Source organism: Schistocerca piceifrons, chromosome 5 (assembly GCF_021461385.2).
Source record: "Schistocerca piceifrons isolate TAMUIC-IGC-003096 chromosome 5, iqSchPice1.1, whole genome shotgun sequence".
Classification (NCBI taxonomy): domain Eukaryota; kingdom Metazoa; phylum Arthropoda; class Insecta; order Orthoptera; family Acrididae; genus Schistocerca; species Schistocerca piceifrons.
Window position 1 is genome coordinate 472,692,685 of NC_060142.1, and position 26,001 is coordinate 472,718,685.

General features: G+C 38.8%; 1 protein-coding gene across 1 annotated transcript in view; it reads right to left on the bottom strand.

Moving 5' to 3' along the window:
- Positions 1 to 26,001, bottom strand: part of LOC124798680 (mRNA cap guanine-N7 methyltransferase-like) — a 150,384-nt gene that overhangs the window by 110,274 nt on the left and 14,109 nt on the right. Inside the window, exons 3-4 of the mRNA XM_047262181.1 lie at positions 18,254 to 18,510; positions 11,946 to 12,127 (exon numbers count right to left, since the gene is read on the bottom strand). Of these exons, the coding sequence (XP_047118137.1) occupies positions 11,946 to 12,127; positions 18,254 to 18,510 (439 nt within the window). The remainder of the gene's footprint in view (positions 1 to 11,945; positions 12,128 to 18,253; positions 18,511 to 26,001) is intronic.

Here is a 26,001-nt window from a genome sequence, read left to right on the forward strand (position 1 = left end):
GCCAATCTGCAAGACACGTGCTGAGTGGGCTGAAACTGGCACTGAGCACGGCTCTATCTGAGACTAATTATTCTTAAACACTAGTTTTAGCTATCCATCCAACTAAACTTGAGAAAAATTATTATAACAGAACAAGGTGGTAGTTGACACATGTTCAGGCTGTACAATAAATGATAGAAGCATTCCTCTATTAGGAATGCTTAAGAAGTTGAGTACGTAGGAACTTGGTGAGAGCCGTCATTAAACACACTAACACATTGGAATTAACATTGTGCAATAATTCTCCTCAGTAACTACCTTATGCTTAATTCAAATGAAATGTCACAACAGAAAGAACATTCTATAATGTATACTGCTGACGGTTAAAATTCCCAAATCATAAATGCGGCAGGCAACAAATGTCAAATTGGCGTGAAGTGTTTAAAATGTTTGTGTATGCAAATGAGAAGCATTTCAGCACAAAAGCACAAAGTGGGTAGTTGTAGCACCACGTACGTTCTTTATATAAGGATACATGCACAGTGGTAATTTCATTCAAAAACTGCATTTGAATTAAGGTTTTTTGCAAGAAGAAGAAAAGTCTACCAGCAAGTGTTGTAATCTGACATCAGCAGTATCTTAGTATACCAGGACTGTAGTTTTATCGTTCAGCGATACCGCCAATTTGTCGGCTGGGATACCACAACTGACATGTGAATAAGAAATCAATGGATTCAGGAAGACTATACTCAACAGACTCACACAGTTAGTGTCAGAGAGGACAGGTATGTTGCTTGTTCAGCCGTGTAGGATTCCACAGTGATGTCACATACCTCGAGTCAGTAAATGTGTTCGTTTACAGCAAGACAAATACCCAAACGGGGAGTGTGATGATGTTTGGAGTACCATAGACTGTCAACAAAATTAACTTTGTTGCGGCTTCCCTGGACGTGGCAGCAGAGATAGGCGCACTGAAAGTGGTACGAGCAACAACACTAGACATAATAGTAGTACCAAGTCTCCTTTAACATCAGTTCCGGTTCTGCATGCAGCATCACAATAAACATACCCATGTGAGAAGGCTCCAAGCAGAACAAACTTTGTCAGAATGTACACTACTGGCCATTAAAATGCTACACCACGAAGATGACATGCTACAGACGCGAGATTTAACTGACAGGAACAAGATGCTGTGATATGTAAATGATTATCTTTTCAGAGTCTTCACACAAGGTTCGCGCCGGTGGTAACACCTACAACGTGCTGACATGAGGAAAGTTTCCAACCGATTTCTCATACACAAACAGCAGTTGACCGGCGTTGCCTGGTGAAATGTTGTTGAGATGCGTCTTGTGAGGAGGAGAAATGCATACCATCACGTTTCCGACTTTGATAAAGGTCAGATTGTAGCCTATTGCGATTGCGGTTTATCGTATCGCGACATTGCTGCTCGCGTTGGTCGAGGTCCAATGACTGTTAGCAGAATATGGAATCGGTGGGTTCAGGAGGGTAATACGGAACGCTGTGCTGGATCCCAATGGCCTCGTCTCAATAGCAGCGAGATGACAGGCATCTTATCTGCATAGCTGTAACGGGTCGTGCAGCCACGTCTCGATCCCTGAGTCAACAGATGGGGACGTTTGCACGACAACAACCATCTGCACGAGCAGTTCGACGACGTTTGGAGCAGCATGAACTATCAACTCTGAGACCATGGCTGCGGTTACCCTTGACGCTGCATCACAGACAGGAGCGTTTGTGATGGTATACTGAAGGACAAACCTGGGTGCACAAATGGCAAAACGTCATTTTTTCGGATGAATCCAGGTTCTGTTTACAGCATCATGATGGTCGCATCCGTGTTTGGCAACATCGCGGCGAACGCACATTGGAAGAGTGTATTCGTCATCGCCATACTGGCGTATCACCCAGCATGATGTTATGGGGTGCCATTGGTTACACGTCTCTGTCACCTCTTGTTCACATTGACGGCACTTTGAACCATGGACGTTACATTTCAGATGTGTTACGACCCGTGGCTCTACCCTTCAGTCGATCCCTGCGAAACCCTACATTTCAGCAGGATAATGCACGACCGCATTTTGCAGGTCCTGTATGGGCCTTTCTGGATACACGAAATGTTCGACTGCTGCCCTGGCCAGCACATTCTCTCGATGTCTCACCAACTGAAAACGTCTGGTCAATGGTGGCCGAGCAACTGGCTCGTCACAATATGCCAGTCACTACTCTTGATGAACTGTGGTATCATGTTGAAGCTGCATGGGCAGCTGTACCTGTACACGCCATCCAAGCTCTGTTTGACTCAATGCCCAGGCGTATCAAGGCCATTATTACGGCCAGAGGTGGTTGTTCTGGGTACTGATTTTTCAGAATCTATGCACCCAAATTGCATGAAAATGTAATCACATGTCAGTTCTAGTATAATATATTTGTCCAATGAATACCCGTTTATCATCTGCATTCCTTCTTGGTGTAGCAATTTTAATGGCCAGTAGTGTATTTCTCATCACCATATGGGCCCAACACCTAATGTAATAGTATGCCATTTGATATACAACATGATCCACTCTGTTTCTAGTAACTAGTAACTTCGATAGCAATCTTTATACTTCCAATGTGTTAAGACCAGTGCCAGTTCTGTATCTTCAAAGTCTCCATGACAGTATCTTTCAATGAGATAATACAAGAAAACACATTGCCTGTGCTGTCCTGACCTATCTCAATATGGAGGGTGTTCCAACTATTGCCCTCACTGGGAAGTTTTCCATATCTTTCAACCACTGAAAACATCATCCTTTGTCGCTAAATACTTAATTTACGACACGTTTCGAGTAAAAGTCATCAGATACCTGTGGCAAAATTTACACATTTACCCCTCCCTTGCCTACTTTCCTACTCCCCCTCCCCCGCCCCGCCCCCCCCTCCCCCCACCACAATCAACATCTATCTCATCTACCCCATTCCCTGCCCTTAGGGCCCACGCCTCCTCCTATGTCTGTCTATCCCAGTTCACCCTAAAATGTTAGGAAAATTTCTCATTCAAGATGTTTTCTCTTTTAGACAAGGCCCGTCTGTGGTCTCAAAAAGTTTCACCTTTGTAATTAATTTTAAATTTTATTCCAAACTGAGAGAGGTGTACATTTCTTTTCTATCATATGTGGATTATGCACACAATGTTTCCTCTTCCTATAACATGTATTTGAATAATATTTCATAGTCGCATATTGCATTTTCCATTCTCCCTTCCTCTTCTCCCCCCCCCCCTTTCCCTCCCAGTAATATGCTCTGTGACACTGTTACATTTTACAAACATATTCATGAGATTTCAGCTTAATGATCTACTTTAAATGAAAATAATCTACTGAAAAAATAAATAAATATCATTACGTTTATTATATAAAATTTAGTGAAAACATACCATTAAGTAACATCAATCCCTCCCTTTCCTTCTTCATTCCCCTCCATCCCTTCAGCCTTATCTTCTTTCCCCCTAAGTTCACTTCCCCCCCCCCCCCCACCCCCACTTGCCATCCTCTGCCTATTTTCCTACTCTCCTCCTCCCGCCCCCCCCATCTAATTCACATCTGTTTTTCTGCCCCATACCCTGTCCTTGGTGCCTTAGACCCCCCCCCCCCCCCTTGCTATTCCGACCCATCCTCATTCCACCGACACATTGGAAAATTTACTATTTTATAATAATGTTTTGTTTTTTGACATAACCCACCTGTGGTCTTAAGGGAGTAGGACGTCAAACGGCCCGACTTGGAGCAGGAGAGGCACCACAGGACATTTTAATTTCCACTGTCTATACTTTTACAAGTAAATTCATAAAACTTTGTCAGCATGACCAGGAAGGATTCAGGATTCACACTCGTAGCAGCGGAAGTTCAAAAAACATAACAAAATATTTTTTTTACATGTGAAATTTCATGATTTTTTCACTTACTATTGGCTGCATTTGTTGCTAAAGGTACACTTTTCTTCATAAGTAAGACAGACTGTTCGATGAATTTTGCACAGCATACAAACCATACTTTCAGGTGTCTGAAACTCTAGAATCTATTTAACTTATGAAAAAAATGAATGAGCTGTTACGTTTTAAACTTTGTTTGGAAAAAAAATCAAATTTTGTAGTTAATTATCTCAATTTTTACCACCATTTTTAATAGATTTGGGGTCATTCCACATCAAATCACCCAATAAAAAATAAATTTTACACCCACCTTTTTAGATTTTCATGAAATTTGGCTCAAATGGTTCTAATACCATCCTGACAACACCTGCAAAATTTTTTTGCTGTATCTCTTATAGTTTTTTTTTATAAATTTTTTAAGTTTTTATGTTTTGTGTTTTCCGAACCTTCCGAAATGGTAAATTTAATTTGTATTCAAAACTTTAAAATTGCTTATCTTAAAAACTCTTCTAGATAACATCATGAATTTTTGCAGCAAGTTTATTTATTATACATATTTGAAGATAAAAATGATACTATTAAAATATATTAATATTTTCTATGAAAAAATATATATATGTATTTTTTTCTTTTCTTTTTTTTAACGGATGTTTTGTTTTATAAGAATTGCAATATCTAGAGTCTCAGACCTGATAGAATGTTCAAATTTGTTTTAATTTACTCTTAAACATATAGGCTACTTGATAAAACAAAAATAATGATGGCTTTTTAACATGTTTATTAATTATAGTAGATTACATTAGAATTATGTACAAAGATAGTGTACTTACGACACATTTGTATAACCCAACTGATTGCTTGAAACATTGAATTTTTTGAGTAATTTTGTCTTTTTAATAAACATTAATGCTGATTCAACTTGTTTTTCCGCTTCATCCAAGAGCTTTCAGTTCTTTTGATACAGTCTTTATTGAACTAATACATTCTTCCAGTGCCGCTTGATTGAGCTGCGTCTACTACACAGACTATGTGCTCCAAAGGCACTATGCAAGAATCTTCTCTTTCAGGCCAATAAAATGATGCAGCTGGTCCTGAAGGATGTAGAAATAGAATTTCTGCATCTTCTTCATCATTGAATATTGTTTTTACCAGTCCAAAGTACCAGTTACCATCATAATTTACAGCCACAAAGCTATTTATGGATGGTTCAACACGAACCCAATCAGAAGATGAATGGAAAGAAAAGAGTAAGGAGGGTTTTACACTGTCTGTAGTCCTTCTAATTTCAAGGTTGTTTGTTGGAAGTGGTTTGAAGTTATGAAAACTTGTTGTTCCAAGAATGGTTCGGGTTGCTGAAAAACGGTTTTCTAGTTTTAACCGTAGCAAATCAGCTTCTTTTTTGTCAATAAAGTGAAAATGAACACACATCGATTACTATCATTATTTGTTCTTTGTCTGAAAGCTGTAGACTAGCTTTCCTTAAAATTCTTTTAATAGTTCCTCCTAGGCCATCACAAATTGACTTCCCATGACTTGTTGCAAAAAAAGAGTGTTGGGCCTTCAAATTAAAGTCTCTCAAGTGTTCAGTCAAATTTTTAAAACTGTTTCTATTTTTGTACTGCCCAGCACAACCATCTGTAAAGTAGTGAACTGAGTCAATGTCAGTATGATGTGATGACAGCCACTTTGTAATTTCTCTTTGTACAAAGTTAACAAAAACCAGTATCACGTTCTTGGTCATCACTAATAAAACATTGGTTGGAAACAAAAACATTGTTATCCTCATTTCTTAGAAAAACTCCAACTGGGTGTAGAGTACAACCACCTCTATTCCAGTGGTAACTTTGGATCTCATTTTGTATAACGAAGGAATAATTTTCACTGAAACTCATCACAATAATTGCTGTTTTGGGTGATGGGTCTTCTTTCAATCTTTTAAAGGCTGCTGATTGGGATTTTGCTATAAACGAATGTGGGGTGAGCTTTTCCAATGACCAAACCAATAAAGAAATGCAGTCTTCAACACTGATACGACTGTTTGATCATTTCTGCCCTGTCTGTGTTAACCCACTGACTGATTACAATTTCTTCTTCTAAATCGTAATCTTCACTTAGTTTTTCAGATAAGTACTCAGTTAGTGCAGTATTTGCAGTACAGCTGTCGCAATGACGTAGCATGCAGTTTTGGTTTTCCGTGTTGCACACAAGCATCTTAATTAGGTCTTTATAAGATTCTTCAATTTTCACAGCATCCAGTAATAGTTTAACATTCTGGTGGATACTGCATACACATACAGTGTGTGTGCCTGCAGCACCAGCAAAGATACACCATTTAGGTCTCAAGAAACAAAATTTTGAAAATGCTACTTCTACCTCGGGATTCTCCCATTAGAAAGAATAATAGAGTTCTCTCAAGTTACACAAAATGAGTTTTTTGCATGTACACATTTTTTTGAACACATTCCATTAGAACTACTGATGGCCTCGGGAGAGCCAGTCCTGACAAAACTCTACCATCTGGTGAGCAAGATGTATGAGACAGGCGAAATACCCTCAGACTTCACGAAGAATATAATAATTCCAATCCCAAAGAAAGCAGGTGTTGACAGATGTGAAAATTACCGAACTATCAGTTTAATAAGTCATAGCTGCAAAATACTAACGCGAATTCTTTACAGACGAATGGAAAAACTGGTAGAAGGCGACCTCGGGGAAGATCAGTTTGGATTCCGTAGAAATGTTGGAACACGTGAGGCAATATTGACCTTACGACTTATCTTAGAAGAAAGATTAAGAAAAGGCAAACCTATGTTTCTAGCATTTGTAGACTTAGAGAAAGCTTTTGACAATGTTAACTGGAATACTCTCTTTCAAATTCTGAAGGTGGCAGGGGTAAAATACAGGGAGCAAAAGGCTATTTACTATTTGTACAGAAACCAGATGGCAGTTAGAGTCGAGGGGCATGAAAGGGAAGCAGTGGTTGGGAAAGGAGTGAGACAGGGTTGTAGCCTTTCCCCGATGTTATTCAATCTGTATATTGAGCAAGCAGTAAAGGAAACAAAAGAAAAATTCGGAGTAGGTATTAAAATTCATGGAGAAGACGTAAAAACTTTGAGGTTCGCCGATGACATTGTAATTCTGTCAGAGACAGCAAAGGACTTGGAAGAGCAGTTGAATGGAATGGACAGTGTCTTGAAAGGAGGGTATAAGATGAACATCAACAAAAGCAAAACGAGGATAATGAAATGTAGTCGAGTTAACTCGCGTGATGCTGAGGGAATTAGATTACGAAATGAGACACGTAAAGTAGTAAAGGAGTTTTGCTATTTGGGGAGCAAAAGAACTGATGATGGTCGAAGTAGAGAGGATATAAAATGTAGACTGGCAATGGCAAGGAAAGCGTTTCTCAAGAAGAGAAATTTGTTAACATCGAGTATTGATTTAGGTGTCAGGAAGTCGTTTCTGAAAGTATTTGTATGGAGTGTAGCCATGTATGGAAGTGAAACATGGACGATAACTAGTTTGGACAAGAAGAGAATAGAAGCTTTCGAAATGTGGTGCTACAGAAGAACGCTGAAGATAAGGTGGGTAGATCACGTAACTAATGAGGAGGTATTGAATAGGATGGGGGAGAAGAGAAGTTTGTGGCACAACTTGACTAGAAGAAGGGATCGGTTGGTAGGACATGTTTTGAGGCATCGAGGGATCACAAATTTAGCATTGGAGGGCACCATGGAGGGTAAAAATCGTAGAGGGAGACCAAGAGATGAATACAGTAAGCAGATTCAGAAGGATGTAGGTTGCAGTAGGTACTGGGAGATGAAGCTTGCACAGGATAGAGTAGCATGGAGAGCTGCATCAAACCAGTCTCAGGACTGAAGACCACAACAACAACAACTTTGTCTTTTGTTCCAGGTAGCACTCTGGAACTTTCATTCTTTTCATAAACATCTGTTACAAGTCTTACTGTATTTTCAGAAAGAGTTTTACCGTTTTTTGGACCAGGAGTTTCCAAAATACCCTTTTCGGATTTTAGCTTTCTAGCTTGTCGCACCATGTACTCACTCACATTAAATTCTTTCATCACTTTATTTTGGCTCCAAGAATCTGGAGTCAAGGTCAGAATCTGGATTTTTCTAGACCTCCCAACAGATGAAATCTTCTCTTTCATAAGAGAAATCATTACATCAAAATCCTTTGCTTTCTCAACCACACTTGTATCTTCTTCGTCATCATCAGAACTTGGTGCATCATATTTTAATGCTTTTGAAACCGCCTTTTTTGCAGTCTTTTCAATACTGCTAACCTTCCTTTTAAAATAAGACCCTTTACTTTGTTCTGACAAGCCATGAAGCTCTATCAGTGTTAAACCTAAATTATCAAGAGCAATGTTTGTTTGTACGAGGGATTCATTTCTGGATTCCTGTGATTCTAATTCAACCATGACTTCATCATCTGTTTGACTTTCATTGACTTCAACTCTTTATTTTTCCTCACAAAAGTTACGGCATGTTGAGCAAAACTTTTGTCCAGGTTTTATGCTAATATTTTTTGTCAGTAATTGTTTAGAAAGATCCAAGCCTACACTTCTCAATGATTTTTTGATGGGCTTTTTGTGTTTTTTTAGTGGGTCTACACATGTTGTTTGATACTTTTCAAAAACGTTTAAAAAGTTGTAGCTGTGGTATGAACATATATTCTTAAATTCACACAGATTAATTCCAGATCGTAAGTGGATCAAATCTTTTTCTTCCTCACTCAATTCAGATACCGGCTGTAACTGTTTTGAAGGTGTGTAGGTTGTTTGGAAACAGTCAGATTTTTTAAATAACCCTACGCTACAGGTTTGAATATCTGACATACTGATTTCACTTTTGGTCTGATTACTGTTCTGGTTACTTTTATAGGATATTGGAAAAGAATCTCTGTAAACTAAGTAACAGTACTTACTGAAAGTTCGAATAAACTTAATAAAATACTATCCAAGCACTATTTAACACTGTAATAATTTTTTACTTCAAAACACAGGAGTAACAAAACAAAATCCAAGCGTACATTGTTACTCGAAGAAGACAAAAACTTATTTTCGGTGTCTAAGTCACTTGGTACTTTTTATTTTTAAAATATAATTAATATTATTTTAAAAATTAGATAACTATTAAACAGTTTAAAAAGCCAACATAATTTTTTTTTATCTAATAGCCTATACAATTATTTTAAAACAAATTTGAGCTTTCTATCAGATCTGAGACTCTAGATATTGCAGTTTTTGTAAAACTAAACATCCGTTAGCTAAAAAAAAACTTGTAAATTTTTATTCATTTGGAAGGTTTTAATATATCTTTATGGTAATTTTTTAACATTTAGATATAATACACAAACTTATTCCAAAATTTCATACTGATATCTTGAGTATTCTTTAATATACAAATTTTTTTAGTTGTGAGGACACGTTTAAGTTACGATTTCCGACTGCTGAAACAACGACAAATCTAAAAACTTTAAAAATTTATAAAAAAAAACTATAAGAGATAGAGCAAAAAAATTTTACAAGTGCTTTCAGGATGAAAGAAGTAATTGTACCAAGTTTCATCAAAATCTGACATGGTTGGTGTCAAGGCCTGGGTGACTTGACATGGAATGACCCTTTGGAAAATTCTAGAGTTTCATACACCTGTAAGTATGGTTTGCATGCTGTGCAAAATTCATTGAACAGTCTCTCTTACTTGTGAAAAAAATGTACCTTTAGGAACAAATGCAACCAACAGTAAGTGAAAAAAATGATGAAATTTCATACCTAAAACAATTTATTTTTTTATGTTTTTGTACTTCCATTGCTATGAGTGTGAATCCTGAATCCTTCCTGGTTATGCTGACAAAGTTTTCTGAATTTATTTGTAAAAGTATAGACAGTAGAAAATAAAATGTCCTGTGGTGCCTCTCCTGCTCCAAGTCGGCCCGTTTGACGTCCTACCCCCCTTAATACATTGAAGTTTGCTTTCTCTTGACAGTGAAAAACTGTTTATGTTTAACAATACACAGATAACAAAAAAGTTTACACTGTGCATAAATGAGACATAAATAGAAATACTACAAAGCTTTTTATTATGAAAATTGTCTCAACAACGATACAGTTTTGGCCACTAATGGAAATTACGTTTTTTGACAATTAGAAAGGAAACAAGATGCAGGAACGAGGCAAAATGGCAATGCTTACTGCTTTCTAAATATCATTGTTCTGTTTATTTGTATTTGCTCCAGGGTGAATAAATGTTGTTGTCACAAAAAGAATACAATATTTTAACCATGTTCTCAAGACAGGCAAATTCTGCTCATCCTGAGGCCTGGATGACATGCCCTTCCTTTCCAACCCATTACTCTTTCCTCCCTTAGAAACAAGCTAATTATTGTGGAAGCTGGAATAGTGGCATCTCTTTTACTTCTGTAACAGTATGAGTAGTACTACACTTTTTGTTTCCTGAAGGTACTTATTGGCCAGCAATTCTTTTCATAATTTATTATTTTCCTTATTCTTTCAGTTCTGAGCACTATGCTGAATCCACCGTATGACCTTTGATAAGAAATTCTATTACAAATTTTGTTTTGACCATTGATAAATGCTACTACCCTTGATAGCTGCATAATGCTAGCAATATATTTAGACTTTTTGGAAGATGGGCGAGGTGTGGTTCTGTAGAAATTCTGCCTAGTGTGAAAACTTCACCATCTCTCAATCTTTTACATCTTCAAATTACACCAACAATACCAACTACTGAATTTATAATGGAAATGACACAGAGAAACATATGTCAGAACTTATTTGGGTTAATTGATGTGTACAACCTACAATCGAAACATAATTACCCAGAAATGTTTTTATTTATTAAAGAACGTCATAGCAAGATCAAAGCAGAAAGTGACATTCTAGAGTAGTTTTTATACCCAACAATGTCAAAACTTTTGGAAACTCAATTCCAGCTCTCATTTCATATGAAACAGTGAAGGAAATGGTTCAAAGTCTGCTATGTGGAATCGGTGATGTTCATGAACTTCTGTATAATTTTATGAAAAATGTGATTAACAAGCTGCAGGTTGGCTTTTACCCTTTTAGGGGTGTGCATTTGTCAATTTCTGCACGTTCAACATAATTATCATACAACAGCCTCACTTATAAGATTTTACTAACAAACAATATCCTGGCGGTTTCTTTGCTGACTGAAGTAGCACAATTCCTTAATACTTCCTACTGGCATCTGTATTCAAATTTATAAAATGTTTCTACATTCAATTTCTTTACCTATATTCCAGTAGCATATTTTTTTTTACTGACCTATGCATGTGAATAAACCGTTTACTGTGACCCATCCAATGCTTCTTACATTAGCATTAATTTTGGTACATTCCCTCCTCCCCTCCCACACACACAAGAACACTGTACACCATAATTAATTTTTTGTTCACTCTCATACAGTGTTCAGTACACATAATTTTCACGAGCAAAGAAACATGCGAGCTACCTTCAACTTATCCACTTCATTAACCCGTTATGCTCTGGATGCGTTAACACGCACGCAATTGTACCTGTCCCTGGGTGCTCTGAATGTGTTTACACGCGCCACCAGTCCCTCTACCTGATACTCTGAACGTGTCTATGCATACTGATCGCAATCAAAAAGTGTGGCCATAAGCAACAAATGTAAGAATCCAGATGAGCTTCCCTACAACCTCTTTTCAGTTTTACACAATCATCAAGAAAAGAATTGGAAACATTCCTCTTACACTTTTATTTCCTACACCAATGGTATTTAGAGAGTTATTTTTTTCCATTGGAACCTCTTCAGCACCAGCTTTCTTAAATAGTTCATCTATATCCAACGATTCCACTAACTACAGTTGTTTGTTGTATTTTACTGTGTTTTTACTTAATATTGTACTATTTTAAAACTATAAAATATTTTTAAGCATAAAACATTTTTAATTCAAGTCCAAAACTACAATTACCTGCATACATCATTACGCAAAATGTACTCACATGACTTCATATGCATCTGGTATAGTACCTATGAAGAAGCCACCTATTCTTAAACACTCTGCAGCATTGCGTATCATGCACTCTGCTTGTGGTAAACTTTCAAAGCAATAGTGGAATGCAAACTGGCAGTTTACCACGTCCAATTCAATTGATGGATCTTTGTACCGTTCTCTTAAACGGACCTAAAGTGAGAAAAAATGTCCATTACATCTTCACTTTTATGGATCTTAGCTTTTTAAGATCATCTTCATCTACTCAAAGGCAGACTACAGATGTTACACAAAACATCAACAATGTAAGATAATAAAAAAATTATTTACATACATTTCCACCAAGCTAATAAATTGAAGGCAATGAGACCACATTACTAAGGTAGTGAGCTTTAGAGGTTGTCTCAAGATTCTTTCTGGCATAAGTGAAAAAGTCATGACAATAAATGAAATTATAGCTTCACAAAGGGCCATAAGTAAAAAAAAAAATCTCTACATCTGAGGAGAAGATGGCAGCTGTAGAGGCTATCTCAGCTGTGCAAACAGTATTAGCACAAAGAACAGCCTTATCTGTTAATTAGGCAGAACCACTAAAACAAAAAGTTCAAGAATAAGGGGAAAAGACAGTATAATAACTTGTTAAATGGAGTGAGCAATGAGATAAAAACACTGCAAACATTTTAATAACAAAATCCAATGAATAGAGAAAAAGGGTAGAAAATTTGACAATTGATGTAAAAATCAACAAGATTTTTTAAGCCATTTGATATGTTCTTTGAACAGCATGACAAAATGCATAATTTGACTGAAAGGAAGTTGACTGCCACATTGGTAAATTTAGAGCTAGAAAAATCTGAAGCTTCAAAGACCCAAGCCAAGGTATAGAGTGAGCTTCAAGCTATTCAGACAGAAGTTAACACTCCAAAACTACGTGTTCAGGAAGATGAAAAAGTGAAGTACAAAATTTATGAATTGTGCTCACAGAAATCCACCCAGTGACACCAAACTGCTGATCACTTACCCACAAATACCACATTATGAGTGGCATACACTGCTGGAAAGTATATGGATTATGTGAGTTCTGAGTGCAACATCCTCACAAAATATGGTCACTCACATTCAGATGCAGTAATGTAATGAAGGTCTCAACTCAGATATTTATTACTGCAGGATCAGTAGCATGTGCTGGTACTCTGAAAAGTGATTAAACGTAGCGTAGTACTGAGACAGAGACACTGGCAACACACTGTGGAATAACCTAGCAATAGAATTCTGTGAAAAGCTTTTGACTATATGTGACCATGATTTCAAAGAGTTTCTTGCTGCAATCAGCAAGCAGGACTTTGTACAGGAAGACAAATGATCGATTGGCAACCAATAAACACACATATGATGGACACCAAGTTGCATAGCCAAGATGAAATGTGGTCCCATAAACTGGAGACATAATACTGCCCAAGTTCAAACGCAATATAGTCACAAGCAGCAAAAGTGGAATAACCATTATGACCCCACCTATCGAGCTGCAAGTGATGATAGACATGCCAATGATCTGGACTGGAAAACACATATAGACAGAACATGGAGGATGGAAACAGGCTCTGATCTGGCCAAGTAAGAATGAACTAGGAAAACTAAAGATGGCTAATAAGCATCCTAAATGACTGGTAGGTGGCGTGGCAAGATGCAATAGCAAATATGTGCCATTAATGCACTACCGACATGGTGAGAAGCTTGTCAACCAACTGGTTTGCAAACCTAAAGTGGAACTGAAGCAGTTGTATGTCGATCATCAGTTTCTATTCTTGTTGGAGGGATCTTTGCGGAAGCAGTAGCTGATATGGGTACACACCTTAGTGTCTTTTTCTCTGGGGCTGTGGCAAAATCAAGAAACATCAGAAAGTTTTAACGTATGGTACGCGGTATAAAGGTGGTAGGCATAGTTGGAGTGTGGAAGCAGCCTGTAAAAGTTCAGGTTTGTTTAGATATAGGGATATGCAGTGCTACAGTAGAAAAAGCTTTTCTTGTAGTGCCTGGATTGGTGTAGATTGTATTTTAGGGAGTGATGTTTTGGGGGGAAAGGAATACGGCTGTATTTATTCAGAGGCAAGTTTATAATCTGTGTACATGGCCACAAGGGTGTGGTCAACTTCACTAAACCCTCATCAAGTCACAATCAAATTTATATGCAAGTCCAACAGCTTGAGGTAGATACAGAGTAGGGGCCATCACAATGCACTGTCAGGGGAAGATCCATAGATTTGATGCAGACAATCAGTTCCAAGGTGAATGAAGATAACCACTTAAACTCTCTGAACAGTACCAAGTGGCTCACATATGTCAACATTTTGAAGAAGAATCAAGAAGTGTAAAAAAAGTTTATTGGGTAACTGCAGAGCATACCAAATGTACTGTTTTGTTTGCACTCCTACACCAAACCACTTATCAGGTGATCAGCTGTCTAGCTGTTGATATCATTTCAGCATTGGCAGGATTTACTGTTGTGAGTATATCAATGTCAAATCTCGATTGATATGATAGCAAATGCAACCTCTGTGAAGTACGACAACATGAGACTAAGCATCTCTGGGCTCATCAATGAGTCTTACAGTAGCTCATTTTTTAGTACATGTTGGTATGGCAATCGTTAATGAGGAGTCTTCAGGTGTAATTGGTTGCAAATTCCCATTTGGAGAAAGCCAAGTAGTGCACTATATTTTATTGTCACATGTTGTAAGACTATGGAACATTAATTTGCATATAGTGAATATTGTTCAAGATTGAGTCATTCATGAAAGTTGATGTTTTATTGAATCTCTTGGAGTGCTTTTATTACTATGATTCAATAACAACTTTCAATAAAGAGTATGATAAATTCATAGTGACAGATCAATCCACTGTGATTAATGGACTTCACTCATCCAATCATTCAATAATAATAGCGATGAAACAATCTGTCATCAATACAGAGATGGGTAGTTAACAACTAAATGAAGGAATGTGGCAGGACCTTTAAAACTGGCAATGTGCGAGATGGACAACAACTTTAATCGCAATCTCCGGAGATGGTTGATGTAACACAACTACAATAAATGGTGAGTATGCAGCATTCCAGCACAATGGAGCCCTGTTTTGCTAAAAACAATGTTGGAAATGAGGGAGAATTTGTGAACTACAAAGCGCGAGTATGTGTGACTTTTAGAAATGATAGGCAGAGTGCGACCCTTAAAATTGTTTTGGGACTTTATCCTACAGAAAAACAGTGATCAGTACACTTATATTAAAATTATTTCAACAAAACAATCTTGATCACAAGAATGTTGTTTATTTCATTTGGTGACCAGTTTTGGTCTTTTACAAGCCAAGCCCAAGCCATTGTGCAACATCTTGTCTCCTGCCTTCCTGGCAGCCAGGTCCGCAAGCCGCCTCGGAAGCCCGATCGGCCTGTTCACTGCCCCATATCCCTAAATGACCTGGCACCCAGCAGAATGACACCTTCTTTCCCTGCCATTGGAGCAAGTGTAGTTGTCATATATCGGCTGGGTCAACTTCTCAGCTGGATACACATTCTGTAACAATTGTAAGGCACTAACGGAATTGTTGCACGTGAGAAACAGTTTGACCTGAATACATCGCATCTGTTCCAGTGCCTTCAGGATCGCGGGGAGCTTCTCCGAGAAAACAGTACACTTGCCTCAAAAGTGAGCCCTGGTGACATGGTCAGGGAACATGACCGAGCAGCCAAGGGAATTCCCTTGTTTGGAGCCATCAGTGTACACTACTGTGAAACCGCAATGCGCATCTAAAATGTTAAAAAACAGAGACTGAAATGTAAAATCTGGCATACTATCTTTCTTAAAACTGGTCAAGTCTAAAATAAATCTGGGCCTCCAGAGGAGCCAAGGTGGAAATCTGTGCCAACAACAATGTAAAACATTAAGACTGGCCACACCCATCCCTGAACGGCAATCCTGTGCACGAATCCCATAGGGTTCATTGTCCGTTGCTGGTTACGGAAAAGTTTTTCCACTGGAGGGCAGGCAACAGTATAGTATGTGGGCGTGTATGATATGGACAGGGTTTTATATGCCTGGTATACCGTAAGTAGCCATCGCCTCATGGGAAGTGACGGTTTGCCAGCCTCTGCACAGAGGCTTGGTATGGAGCTTGTTCTGAACGCACCAGTGCCAATCCGAATCCCTTCGTGCCACACCAAATCCAACATCTTTAAATACGAGTGTCTCGCAGACCCATACATCGTGCTCCCCCAGCCGAGATTACACAAATGCCCTGTAAAACTGGAGCAGACAAGTCCTGTCTGCTCCCCATGTATTCTGGCTAAGACATTTTAAAATCTTAGAGCCTTATGGGACTGTCTTTCCAGTTCCTTAAGATGCGGCAACCACGGAAGTTTACAGTCAAATGTGAGGCACAGAAACCTCACTGTGTCTTTAAAATTAAGAACAGTGTCATTCATCCTCAATTCAGGAAAGTTTAAAACAGAACAAGAAGGGTTAAAAAGAACACACACAGACTTCCCAGTTGAAAACTTAAAACTACTCTTCTGCATCCACGCACCCATTCATCCAAACATTGAACAGTTAGTTGCAACTGACATGTCGTCGTGAGGCTTGAAGAAGAGCAAAACACAGAAAAGTCATCCAAAAACAAAGAACACTGGACAGGGCTTTTCACTACTGATGTGAGGCACACTTGAAACACTATCTTGCAGGAAACCGTTCTCCAGCTCAAAGCGATCAGACAGGACATCACTGATTTGGTATCGAAAATACCATGGCGAGAGAAAGGACCGAATAAAAATGGGAAGACAACCATGGAAGCCCCATTCATGAAGCTGCTCGAGAGTAAGATGCCTCCATGCAGTACCGTAGGCCTTCTTGATGTCAAAAAATAGAAGGTGATGCCAGCACAGGAAAGCCTGCTGTATATTTGCCTCCAACAGGACCAGTTTCTCAAAGGTGGAGCGACACCACCCGAACCCACACTGAAAACGACTAAGGAGCTGCCTGGATTCTAAGATCCAGACAAGGCGGCACTTAACCATGAGCTCCAAGGTCTTTCCCAAGCAGCTATTAAGGGCAACATTACAGCCTGACAAAAACACACCAACCAACTGAGATGATTGTTTTCACTCAAAAGAATGAATTCAACCATACATGAAACTAAAACTGAATGAGTCAACTGTTTTCCAACAATCAAATAAATCGATCACTTTCATTTGGTTGTTCCCATCACTATCTCATACTCTAAAACAGGGATTCATGCTTCCTCAAAGTGTGGTCAAAAACTGGAATGCCAACATTACCAGCTCAATCCCCCCCCCCCCTGGATGATCTTATTCTCAAAGTTGTGACACAATAAATGGGTATCCACCAAAGAAAATACAGAGGGCGACTCAACCAACTGAACATACATTGGCACTCACGAATCTTAAGAAATGAAGGTGTTTCTTGGCACAATGATTAAATACAAAATTATTAATTTAGATGATACACAAAGGGCGGGAACTATACCGTCCACCACAGCATACATCCGAAATCTAATACAAATTTACTGCAACAGATGCCTCTAAGATTACCTGTCACAGATTGTTTTGTTGACCAAAGACATTATGGCAGGGAGCAACATCTTTCTTCTTTCCCTAACATTTCTATCATCTTCCTGATCTACACAGTTAGGCTAAATCCCTACTTTCTGAAATACACATTCCACAATCACACCCAATGATTCCCCCTAATTAAGTCTAAAGCTTAAGGTAAAAAGACAACTGATGATGGTAAATCAAGTACCACATTGGAGCCCCAGGTTTGATGACTCCAAACCCAACTATTGTTGACTGAACTTCCTTAGTTGCTAACCATCTGATACCATCCAAGTGCAGCTGTAGCTTCCTCGAATGCTAGGATGTGACAATTATCATCCTCTGTAAAGCAACAGTGAACTAAAAAACAATGACAAAGTAAATTGTGGTATGAGGTACAAAATCAAAATAGGCACACATGCAGAAAAATGAAAGCAGTTAGCATCATAAATTCTGAAAAGGAGAGATTGGGGGGAGGTTGAAGAGGGGAGAGAATAGGTGGGTGGAGAGAGCGAGGCGAGAAAGGAGAGGGAGGGAAGGAGGGAGGCAGAGAGAGACAGAGAGAGAGAGAGAGAGAGAGAGAGAGAGAGAGAGAGAGAGAGAGAGAGAGAGAAAACAGGAAGAAGCAGAAGCTACCAGGGAAATAATTCAAGTAAGAAAAAAAATTTCTTTGTTTCTGTGTACATTTCCTTTAAGAGATAATGACAAACTATTACCTTAGTACAATCTGCTGAAATAAATTCAGCAGTGAATACAGGTCCAAAACCTAGATCCGAGCGATTGCGGTTCTGTAGCTCCTTGTATCGGTTTTCGCATTGCTCAACAGATGTCGAAGCTATGTCCGCACAAATTAAATGTGTAATATTGCCTCTTCTCCATTTAAGCAGATCACCACCTTTCCCACAGCACATATCAAGCACCCGCAATGGTGAACCGCGTTGGTTTTTTTGCCATATTTTGCTTAGATACTCATCTGAAACACAAAATAGTTATTGGCTTCAATGTTGGTGGTTCAGACATCATTCCTTCATCCTGACGTGACAATTTTAAATTGATGGATTGGTGATTTCTATTTAGTGGGCATTAGGCCATGGTCTAAAGCATGTTTCAGGAACTAATGTCTCATCTCCTAATGCTAGAGACATCCGCAGAAGCTATAAACGCATAGTTAGCTGATTTTCAAAATTAAAAAAGCACATAAAGGTAAACTGTTTGCTGTTGCTAAACTTGTTTAAGTTTGAAAATCAAGTAACTACATCTTTATATCTTCTGAGGATATCTCCAGCATTTGGATGGTCATTAGACAATGTCTGAATAACCATAAACCAGAAATCACCAAGGATGTAAATACCGGCTGTAAAATCCTGCACTGTATGATCAATGTAAACAGAATTTTATTACACAATATAGTCATAATATGTATAAAGATTTAGATTCTGAATTCACCTGCTGCTATGTCAAGCATATGAAGTACACTTTCTACTGCTGTCAATGTTCCCAGCCATGTTTCTGTAGAAACATTATTGTCCTGTTTCAGCTGTCAGAGGATTGATGTACAAGAGACTGAGAAAGACAATGATTAAACATCCAGTAGGCCTTTCTTACGCTAAAATATGGAGGATTATTTCGAAATGTACACAATAAGGAATGTGTAAATGAACAGAAAAATATTTTTACTGTATCCTCACTATATACAAGGCTACAGTAAAAATATTTTCCTGTTCATATATGCCATAGGATTCACAGAAAAGGCAAAATACTCTGAGACTAAAATGCTTAAAATGTTTGTGGTTAACCCATAGATACTTTAATGACTGCATGTACATGCTGTGGGGAAAAAAAGTAGTATTCAAGAATTGGAGTAAATCATAAGCAGCAAACACGCATTTTCTTTACATCACAACATAACAGCTTACAAATATAGATGTTTATGATGCACAAGAGTTGTTGTTTATAGTAAATATGCTGCTATTGTGCTGGAGATTGCAACTATGCATGTGCTCACAGTGGCATATCTTCAGTGAGCCACACAATACAGTAATAAATGGTTAAGTTTATAAACTGTTTGTGTGCTGCCATGGCTGAAGCAGCTGACTGGGAGCAAGTAGTGTAGTAAGAGTACTAGCTGTTTTTCCTCCTTTCAAAGGATGTAACATGTAAGAGTCCGCCAATGGCCCAATGAGGCCTGAAGGGAGTTGGATCTGTGATGTTTGGGGGGGGGGGGGGAGGGGGGGGGGCCGTGGTGGTTTGCGGGGGGAGGGGGGCGGTGGTGGTTTGGGGGGGGGTGTTTGGGGGGGGGGGTGTTTTTTGTATCATGACTTGGATCCACTCATTTAGTAACTCTGAACATGAATCAGGACATTTATTTCAACATCCTTGGTGGGATGTTTATTTTCATATTCTCAGTGACCAAGTGTTTTCCTTTCTTCTACTTTGCATAGTGAGTATCCTTCAGAAAATCCCACCTTACATGATGATGACAGCCATGTCCACAGGGCTTTACACGTATGTACCTGATTTAAAAATCACTCAGCATCTATCACACCTCAACTGGCCAGGTAATTCACCAATATTATTCTCACAAGGAAATGTTTGGCACTATTTGGAACAGAAGGTGAAACATCATAATTAACATTTGTGTGTTTCATTTACAATATGTCTAATTCTTGCATGTGAGCCACATTCGTGTGCATTTGATTTGTGTGTTTGGCTTATATTTGATTTGTCATGTGTGTTGGTTTCATATATGGTGGCATGTAAAATTTGTTGGAGTTACTATTGTTATGGTGCCTATTGCTAGTACTAGTGGAGATCCTCATGCTGGTTCCCTATTGACTTCCTCATTTCAATAAACACTGTCTCTCTGAAGAGTCCATTTAATGACAAGAAAGACTTTTTTCTTTTTAACAACACAAGCTCATCGGGTAAAGATGAGATGTGTTAAAAGTGGTAATTCAATTGACCTAACATATATAGTTACAACTAGGACAAGGGAAACGTTTATGATGCATTACTGGCATGATATCATGTGGGAGTCAACTCTGAAAGGTATGTATGTTGTTTGAAAGATCCAAAATTTGTTTTGATAAAATTCATTTATGCTGTTTATCTTCTTTAAGGCTGAGTATTACATGACCCAATCACATTAATGTGATCACTGCCTATGTTCGATGTCAACAAGCAATAACCATTCACAGACAGCAGGTGGCAGCACTAGCAATGGACGATATGTAAAGCGTGTTAGGGGAGGAGAGGTGGGAGACATGGAAAACAGTGCAGTCATTGTCATAATGCGGAAGCGAAGCTATTTATTTGACTTCCAAAAGGGCATGTCATTCACTTTCGAACCAAGGTTGAAAGTATTTCTGAAATGGTTAAGTTTACAAACTGTTTGTGTGCTGCCAAGGCTGAAGTATACTGTGCATGGCAAAATGGTGCTATCCAAAACCATCGCCGAGGCAACAGTGGTGCACCATGGGCCATACATGATAAGGCCAAACAATGGCTATGGTGATGTGGGCTAATTTATGTGCAACTGCTGAGCAACTAATTGCCCAGACGAGCCAAGGGGCTACCAACAGTGTCACCTCAATGACTTAAGCGACCGTTGCTGCGTATGGGCCTCTGCACCAGGCGCCTGGTTCATGCACCCATCCCGACTGTTCTTCATCAGCGACGAAGGCTAGAATTTGCATGCCTCTACTGCAACCAAACATCTCGTGAGTAGTACAAGGTGGCCCTTTCAGATGACTCACATTTTATACTCCCTCGGACAGCTGGCCATTGGTGTGTAAGGCCCTGCAAGAATTCGGAGGATCCAGTCCGGAGGAGGGAGTGTTATGATCTGAGGAATGTTTTTATGGCATTCCATGGGTGATCTTGTCATTCAGGAAGGCACAGTGGATCAACATAAGTATATATCTGTCCTTGGGGACCATGTCCCTCCCTATCTGCATTTTGTTTTTTCCTTGGTGTAATAGCATCTACCAGCAGGCTAATGCAATGTGTCACACAGCTTGCTTTGTACGTGTATGGTTCGAAACAGCAGCAGAATGAGTTTACCATACTCCCTTGACTGCCAAACCCCCCGGATTTAAATCCGACCGAGAACATGTGGGACCGCCTTGACGGTATCACCCAGGCAAGCCTACAGCTGTGGTTTGCATTTTTGGATCTGTTTTTTTGGGTAAGAATTAGGGGGGGGGCTTGGCTATTTTCCTCGAACTCCAGTCAATATTACTAAAGAAAATATAGAAGAGGAAAGTATTACTTATTCTGATGGACGGACCGCTTATGGAAGTTTTAAATAATGAGCATGTTGATGTTAACAACCATGCGGAGTTTAAAAATTTTACAACTGGAGCATGTACCAATACAAAAAGGGGGTTATTTGATACAAATGGAGTTGTTAACAGGGGTATAAATCAAAAGCTACTCTGCAAATATGTGTGTGTGTGTGTGTGTGTGTGTGTGTGTGTGTGTGTGTGTATAGGAGGGGGGAATGCATGTGTGAATGAACGTTTTTCTGAATTATTTTTGAATGCTGTGTTTCCTGTTACATTTCTTGTGAGGAATCTTAATATTTCATTGTTTTTAGTTCTTGTGGTTTATTTTATTGGCAATGAGGAGGAGATCGGGCCTACATGATGCAAGAGAGAGAGAGAGAGAGAGAGAGAGAGAGAGAGAGAGAGAGAGAGAGAGAGAGAGAGAGAGGGGGGGGGGGAGGCATCTGTGATTTGTTACTTTTTGGATCTCATCTACTTTTCCTTTTCTGATTTTTTAAAAATAATTAAACATGAATTTAAAATGTCGCTTTATTATGATTATTATTTCTTCTATTATGAGTCTCTCTTCTTCTGTGTACTTTTCCTCAAGAAAGTGCTGGCTGATTTAATCATGAATGGAATTAATTTCATTTTACCATACTGTGGCTCGACAATCTCAGTGATAAAACAGCCACATTATAGACCAAAAGGTAACACATTCAATACCTGTCCAGCCCTAGGATTTTACCTCTCACGTATCACTTCTTTCACTCTATAACTGGCTGGGTAATTCAGTTCAAACATCAGAGGAAGTCAGCAGCAAACCAACTCCAATTCAGCCATGCCTAGTAAAGCACTTATAGCACCCTCATGTGGATGGTAGCTTCAACTTAGTATACTAGTGGAGATGGAAATACAATGATGGGTGTGGGTTGTTACCTGTATTTATATATGTCTAGTGCAAACAGAGACCCATGGGGGGAGGGGGGGGGGGGGGGAGGGAGGAGAGTGGCATGGCATTGGGTTAGGATAATGTTGTACGCTAAATGTACACAGCTGCCGACTCCATGTGGCCTGAAAGGGCCCGAGCCCCCTCAAAAATTCGTTTGGGGGGTTTAGCCCCCCATTAATTTAAGAAAATTATTAGTTACATTACGATTAGTAAAATCACAAATTAAATTGGATTTTTTTTATTTTCCTTGTTTGATGATAGTTACCTTTTAAAATACATTCAGTAATGAGTTAAAACAAATAATTAATTGAAAACAAGTGGTATGAATCATGATTGTGTTATGGTGCTGCAGGCACACTTAGAATTTGTCCCAGTGCGCGAACCTTCAGGAAAAGTCTGGTGTCGGCAAGCCAGCGCTGCGGCCGCAGCAACATCAAAAGGACTGGAGCAGAAGTACCTGGAATCCTCCACCTCACGTCATCTTGACGCTTCGAGACATTACGAAGCTGTGGCTATATATAGCCCACCCTCCTGTTGCAATCGTTCAGTGTGGATAGTTTCATTCACTGCATGCTGCAGGCATGTTTAGTTTTCAGACTTTAGTGTCTAGTGGAATATTTTATATGACTATATTTTATTCGTTTACCTTAGTCTCTTAGTGTATTGTGAATTAAGTTTGCAATGGATAAATTTGTTACCAAAAAGGCACACTTGTAAGTTGATGATACTGTAAGTCAACCTCCAACAATTATTGTGTCGTCAATTGCTTCTTTGTCTTCAGGCAAGAACTGTTCACAACTGAAACCTGGACAATCCGGTAAGGGAAGATCATTTCAGAAGTCTTGGTTGATCAAATATACATGGCTAGAATATTAAGCGTCTACCGAAAAAGATTTCTGCAAAACCTGCAAAGAGGCAGATGTTAAAAATCTATTACAATTCTCTTCAAAAAAAGAAGATGCATTTGCTTTGTAGGGTTTTCTAACCAGAAAAAGGCTTTGGAAAAATTCCGTCTTCATGAAAATACGTTTATGCATAAAGAAGGTGTTCTTATGCATAAAGAAGGTGTTCTGAAACTAAATTCTATCACTAACCAAAGTGTGGCCTCCCGATTGAGTGAACAGTTACATGGTGATATGAAGAAAGGCTGTTTAGCTCTTGAGACAATTTTTACTACCGTGCAATTAGAGACACGAAGATGTAAACTCAATTTTTTTTCGACTGTTGGAATTCCGAAAGAATGACATACCTGAGTTTAAAGATTGGTTAGGGTGTTCGGGGTATAAGTGGACACCCCACAATATTTGAAATGAGATCATTGATCTACTAGGAAAGTCTGTGTTGAGAAAGGTATTGGCTTCAATCAAAAAGACTGGACATTTTTCTATAATGGCTGATGAAACAAGTGATTCTTCAATTCTCGAACAAGTGTCATTTTGTATTCGTACTGTCGGCAGGGGTAAAATACAGGGAGCGAAAGGCTATTTACAATTTGTACAGAAACCAGATGGCAGTTATAAGAGTCGAGGGGCATGAAAGGGAAGCAGTGGTTGGGAAAGGAGTGAGACAGGGTTGTAGCCTTTCCCCGATGTTATTCAATCTGTATATTGAGCAAGCAGTAAAGGAAACAAAAGAAAAATTCGGAGTAGTTATTAAAATTCATGGAGAAGAAATAAAAACTTTGAGGTTCGCCGATGACATTGTAATTCTGTCAGAGACAGCAAAAGACTTGGAAGAGCAGTTGAACGGAATGGACAGTGTCTTGAAAGGAGGATATAAGATGAACATCAACAAAAGCAAAACTAGGATAATGGAATGTAGTCAAATTAAGTCGGGTGGTGCTGAGGGAATTAGATTAGGAAATGAGACACTTAAAGTAGTAAAGGAGTTTTGCTATTTAGGGAGTAAAATAACCGATGATGGTCGAAGTAGAGAGGATATTAAATGTAGACTAGCAATGGCAAGGAAAGCGTTTCTGAAGAAGAGAAATTTGTGAACATCGAGTATAGATTTAAGTGTCAGGAAGTCGTTTCTGAAAGTATTTGTATGGAGTGTAGCCATGTATGGAAGTGAAACATGGACGATAACTAGTTTGGACAAGAAGAGAATAGAAGCTTTCGAAATGTGGTGCTACAGGAGAATGCTGAAGATAAGGTGGGTAGATCACGTAACTAATGAGTAGGTATTGAATAGAATTGGGGAGAAGAGAAGTTTGTGGCACAACTTGACTAGAAGAAGGGATCGGTTGGGTAGGACATGTTTTGAGGCATCGAGGGATCACAAATTTAGCATTGGAGGGGCACCTGTGGAGGGTAAAAATCGTAGAGGGAGACCAAGAGATGACTACACTAAGCAGATTCAGAAGGATGTAGGTTGCAGTAGGTACTGGGAGATGAAGAAGCTTGCACAGGATAGAGTAGCATGGAGAGCTGCATCAAACCAGTCTCAGGACTGAAGACCACAACAACAACAACAACAACAACAACAACAACTGTCGATGATTCCTTAATCATCAACGAAGACTTTATTGGCTTATACGAGACCCCCCAACACTTAATCACAAACTCTGTTTATCATTTTAAAAGATATTTTTGCTCGTCTTGATTTGTCAATGGATAACTTAAGAGAACAGTGCTATCTATGATGGTGTCTCGAATATGAGAGGTTAGTTCAAAGGACTAAAAAAGTTAGTTTTGGATATACATCCAAAAACACGTTATTTGCACTGCTCTGCTCACAGTTTAGACTTCACAGTTGCAGACAGTCTCCACCATCTTACATCTATGAGGGATATTATGCCTTTGGCCAAGGACTTAATAAACACTGTAAGGGAATCCAACAGAAGGATACGACTTTTCAGAAGCATATGCTGTGAGAGCGCCAACGACCGAGCTGGTCTACGACCCCTTTGCCCAACTCGAAGGACTATTCAAGCTTATAGTATCTTGAGAATATTGAAATACTTTGAAGAACTTCTAGAGTTTTTTGAAATATTTTCTGCAGAGGACAAAACAAAGACAGGTTACAAATTTGCAGGCTACCTTGAGTCAATGTTACAATCCAAGAATTATTTCTTTTTACATCTTTATTGTCATGCAATGAACCAAGTAGAGGGATGTCAATGAAAAAAATTCAATGTCCTCATCTAAGTGTTGCTGATCTGGTAAAAATTTTTGAGGGCTTGATTTGTGTATTGAATGGAAGGAGTGATAGTTTTGAACACTTTTGGGAATTGTGTTTAAAAGAA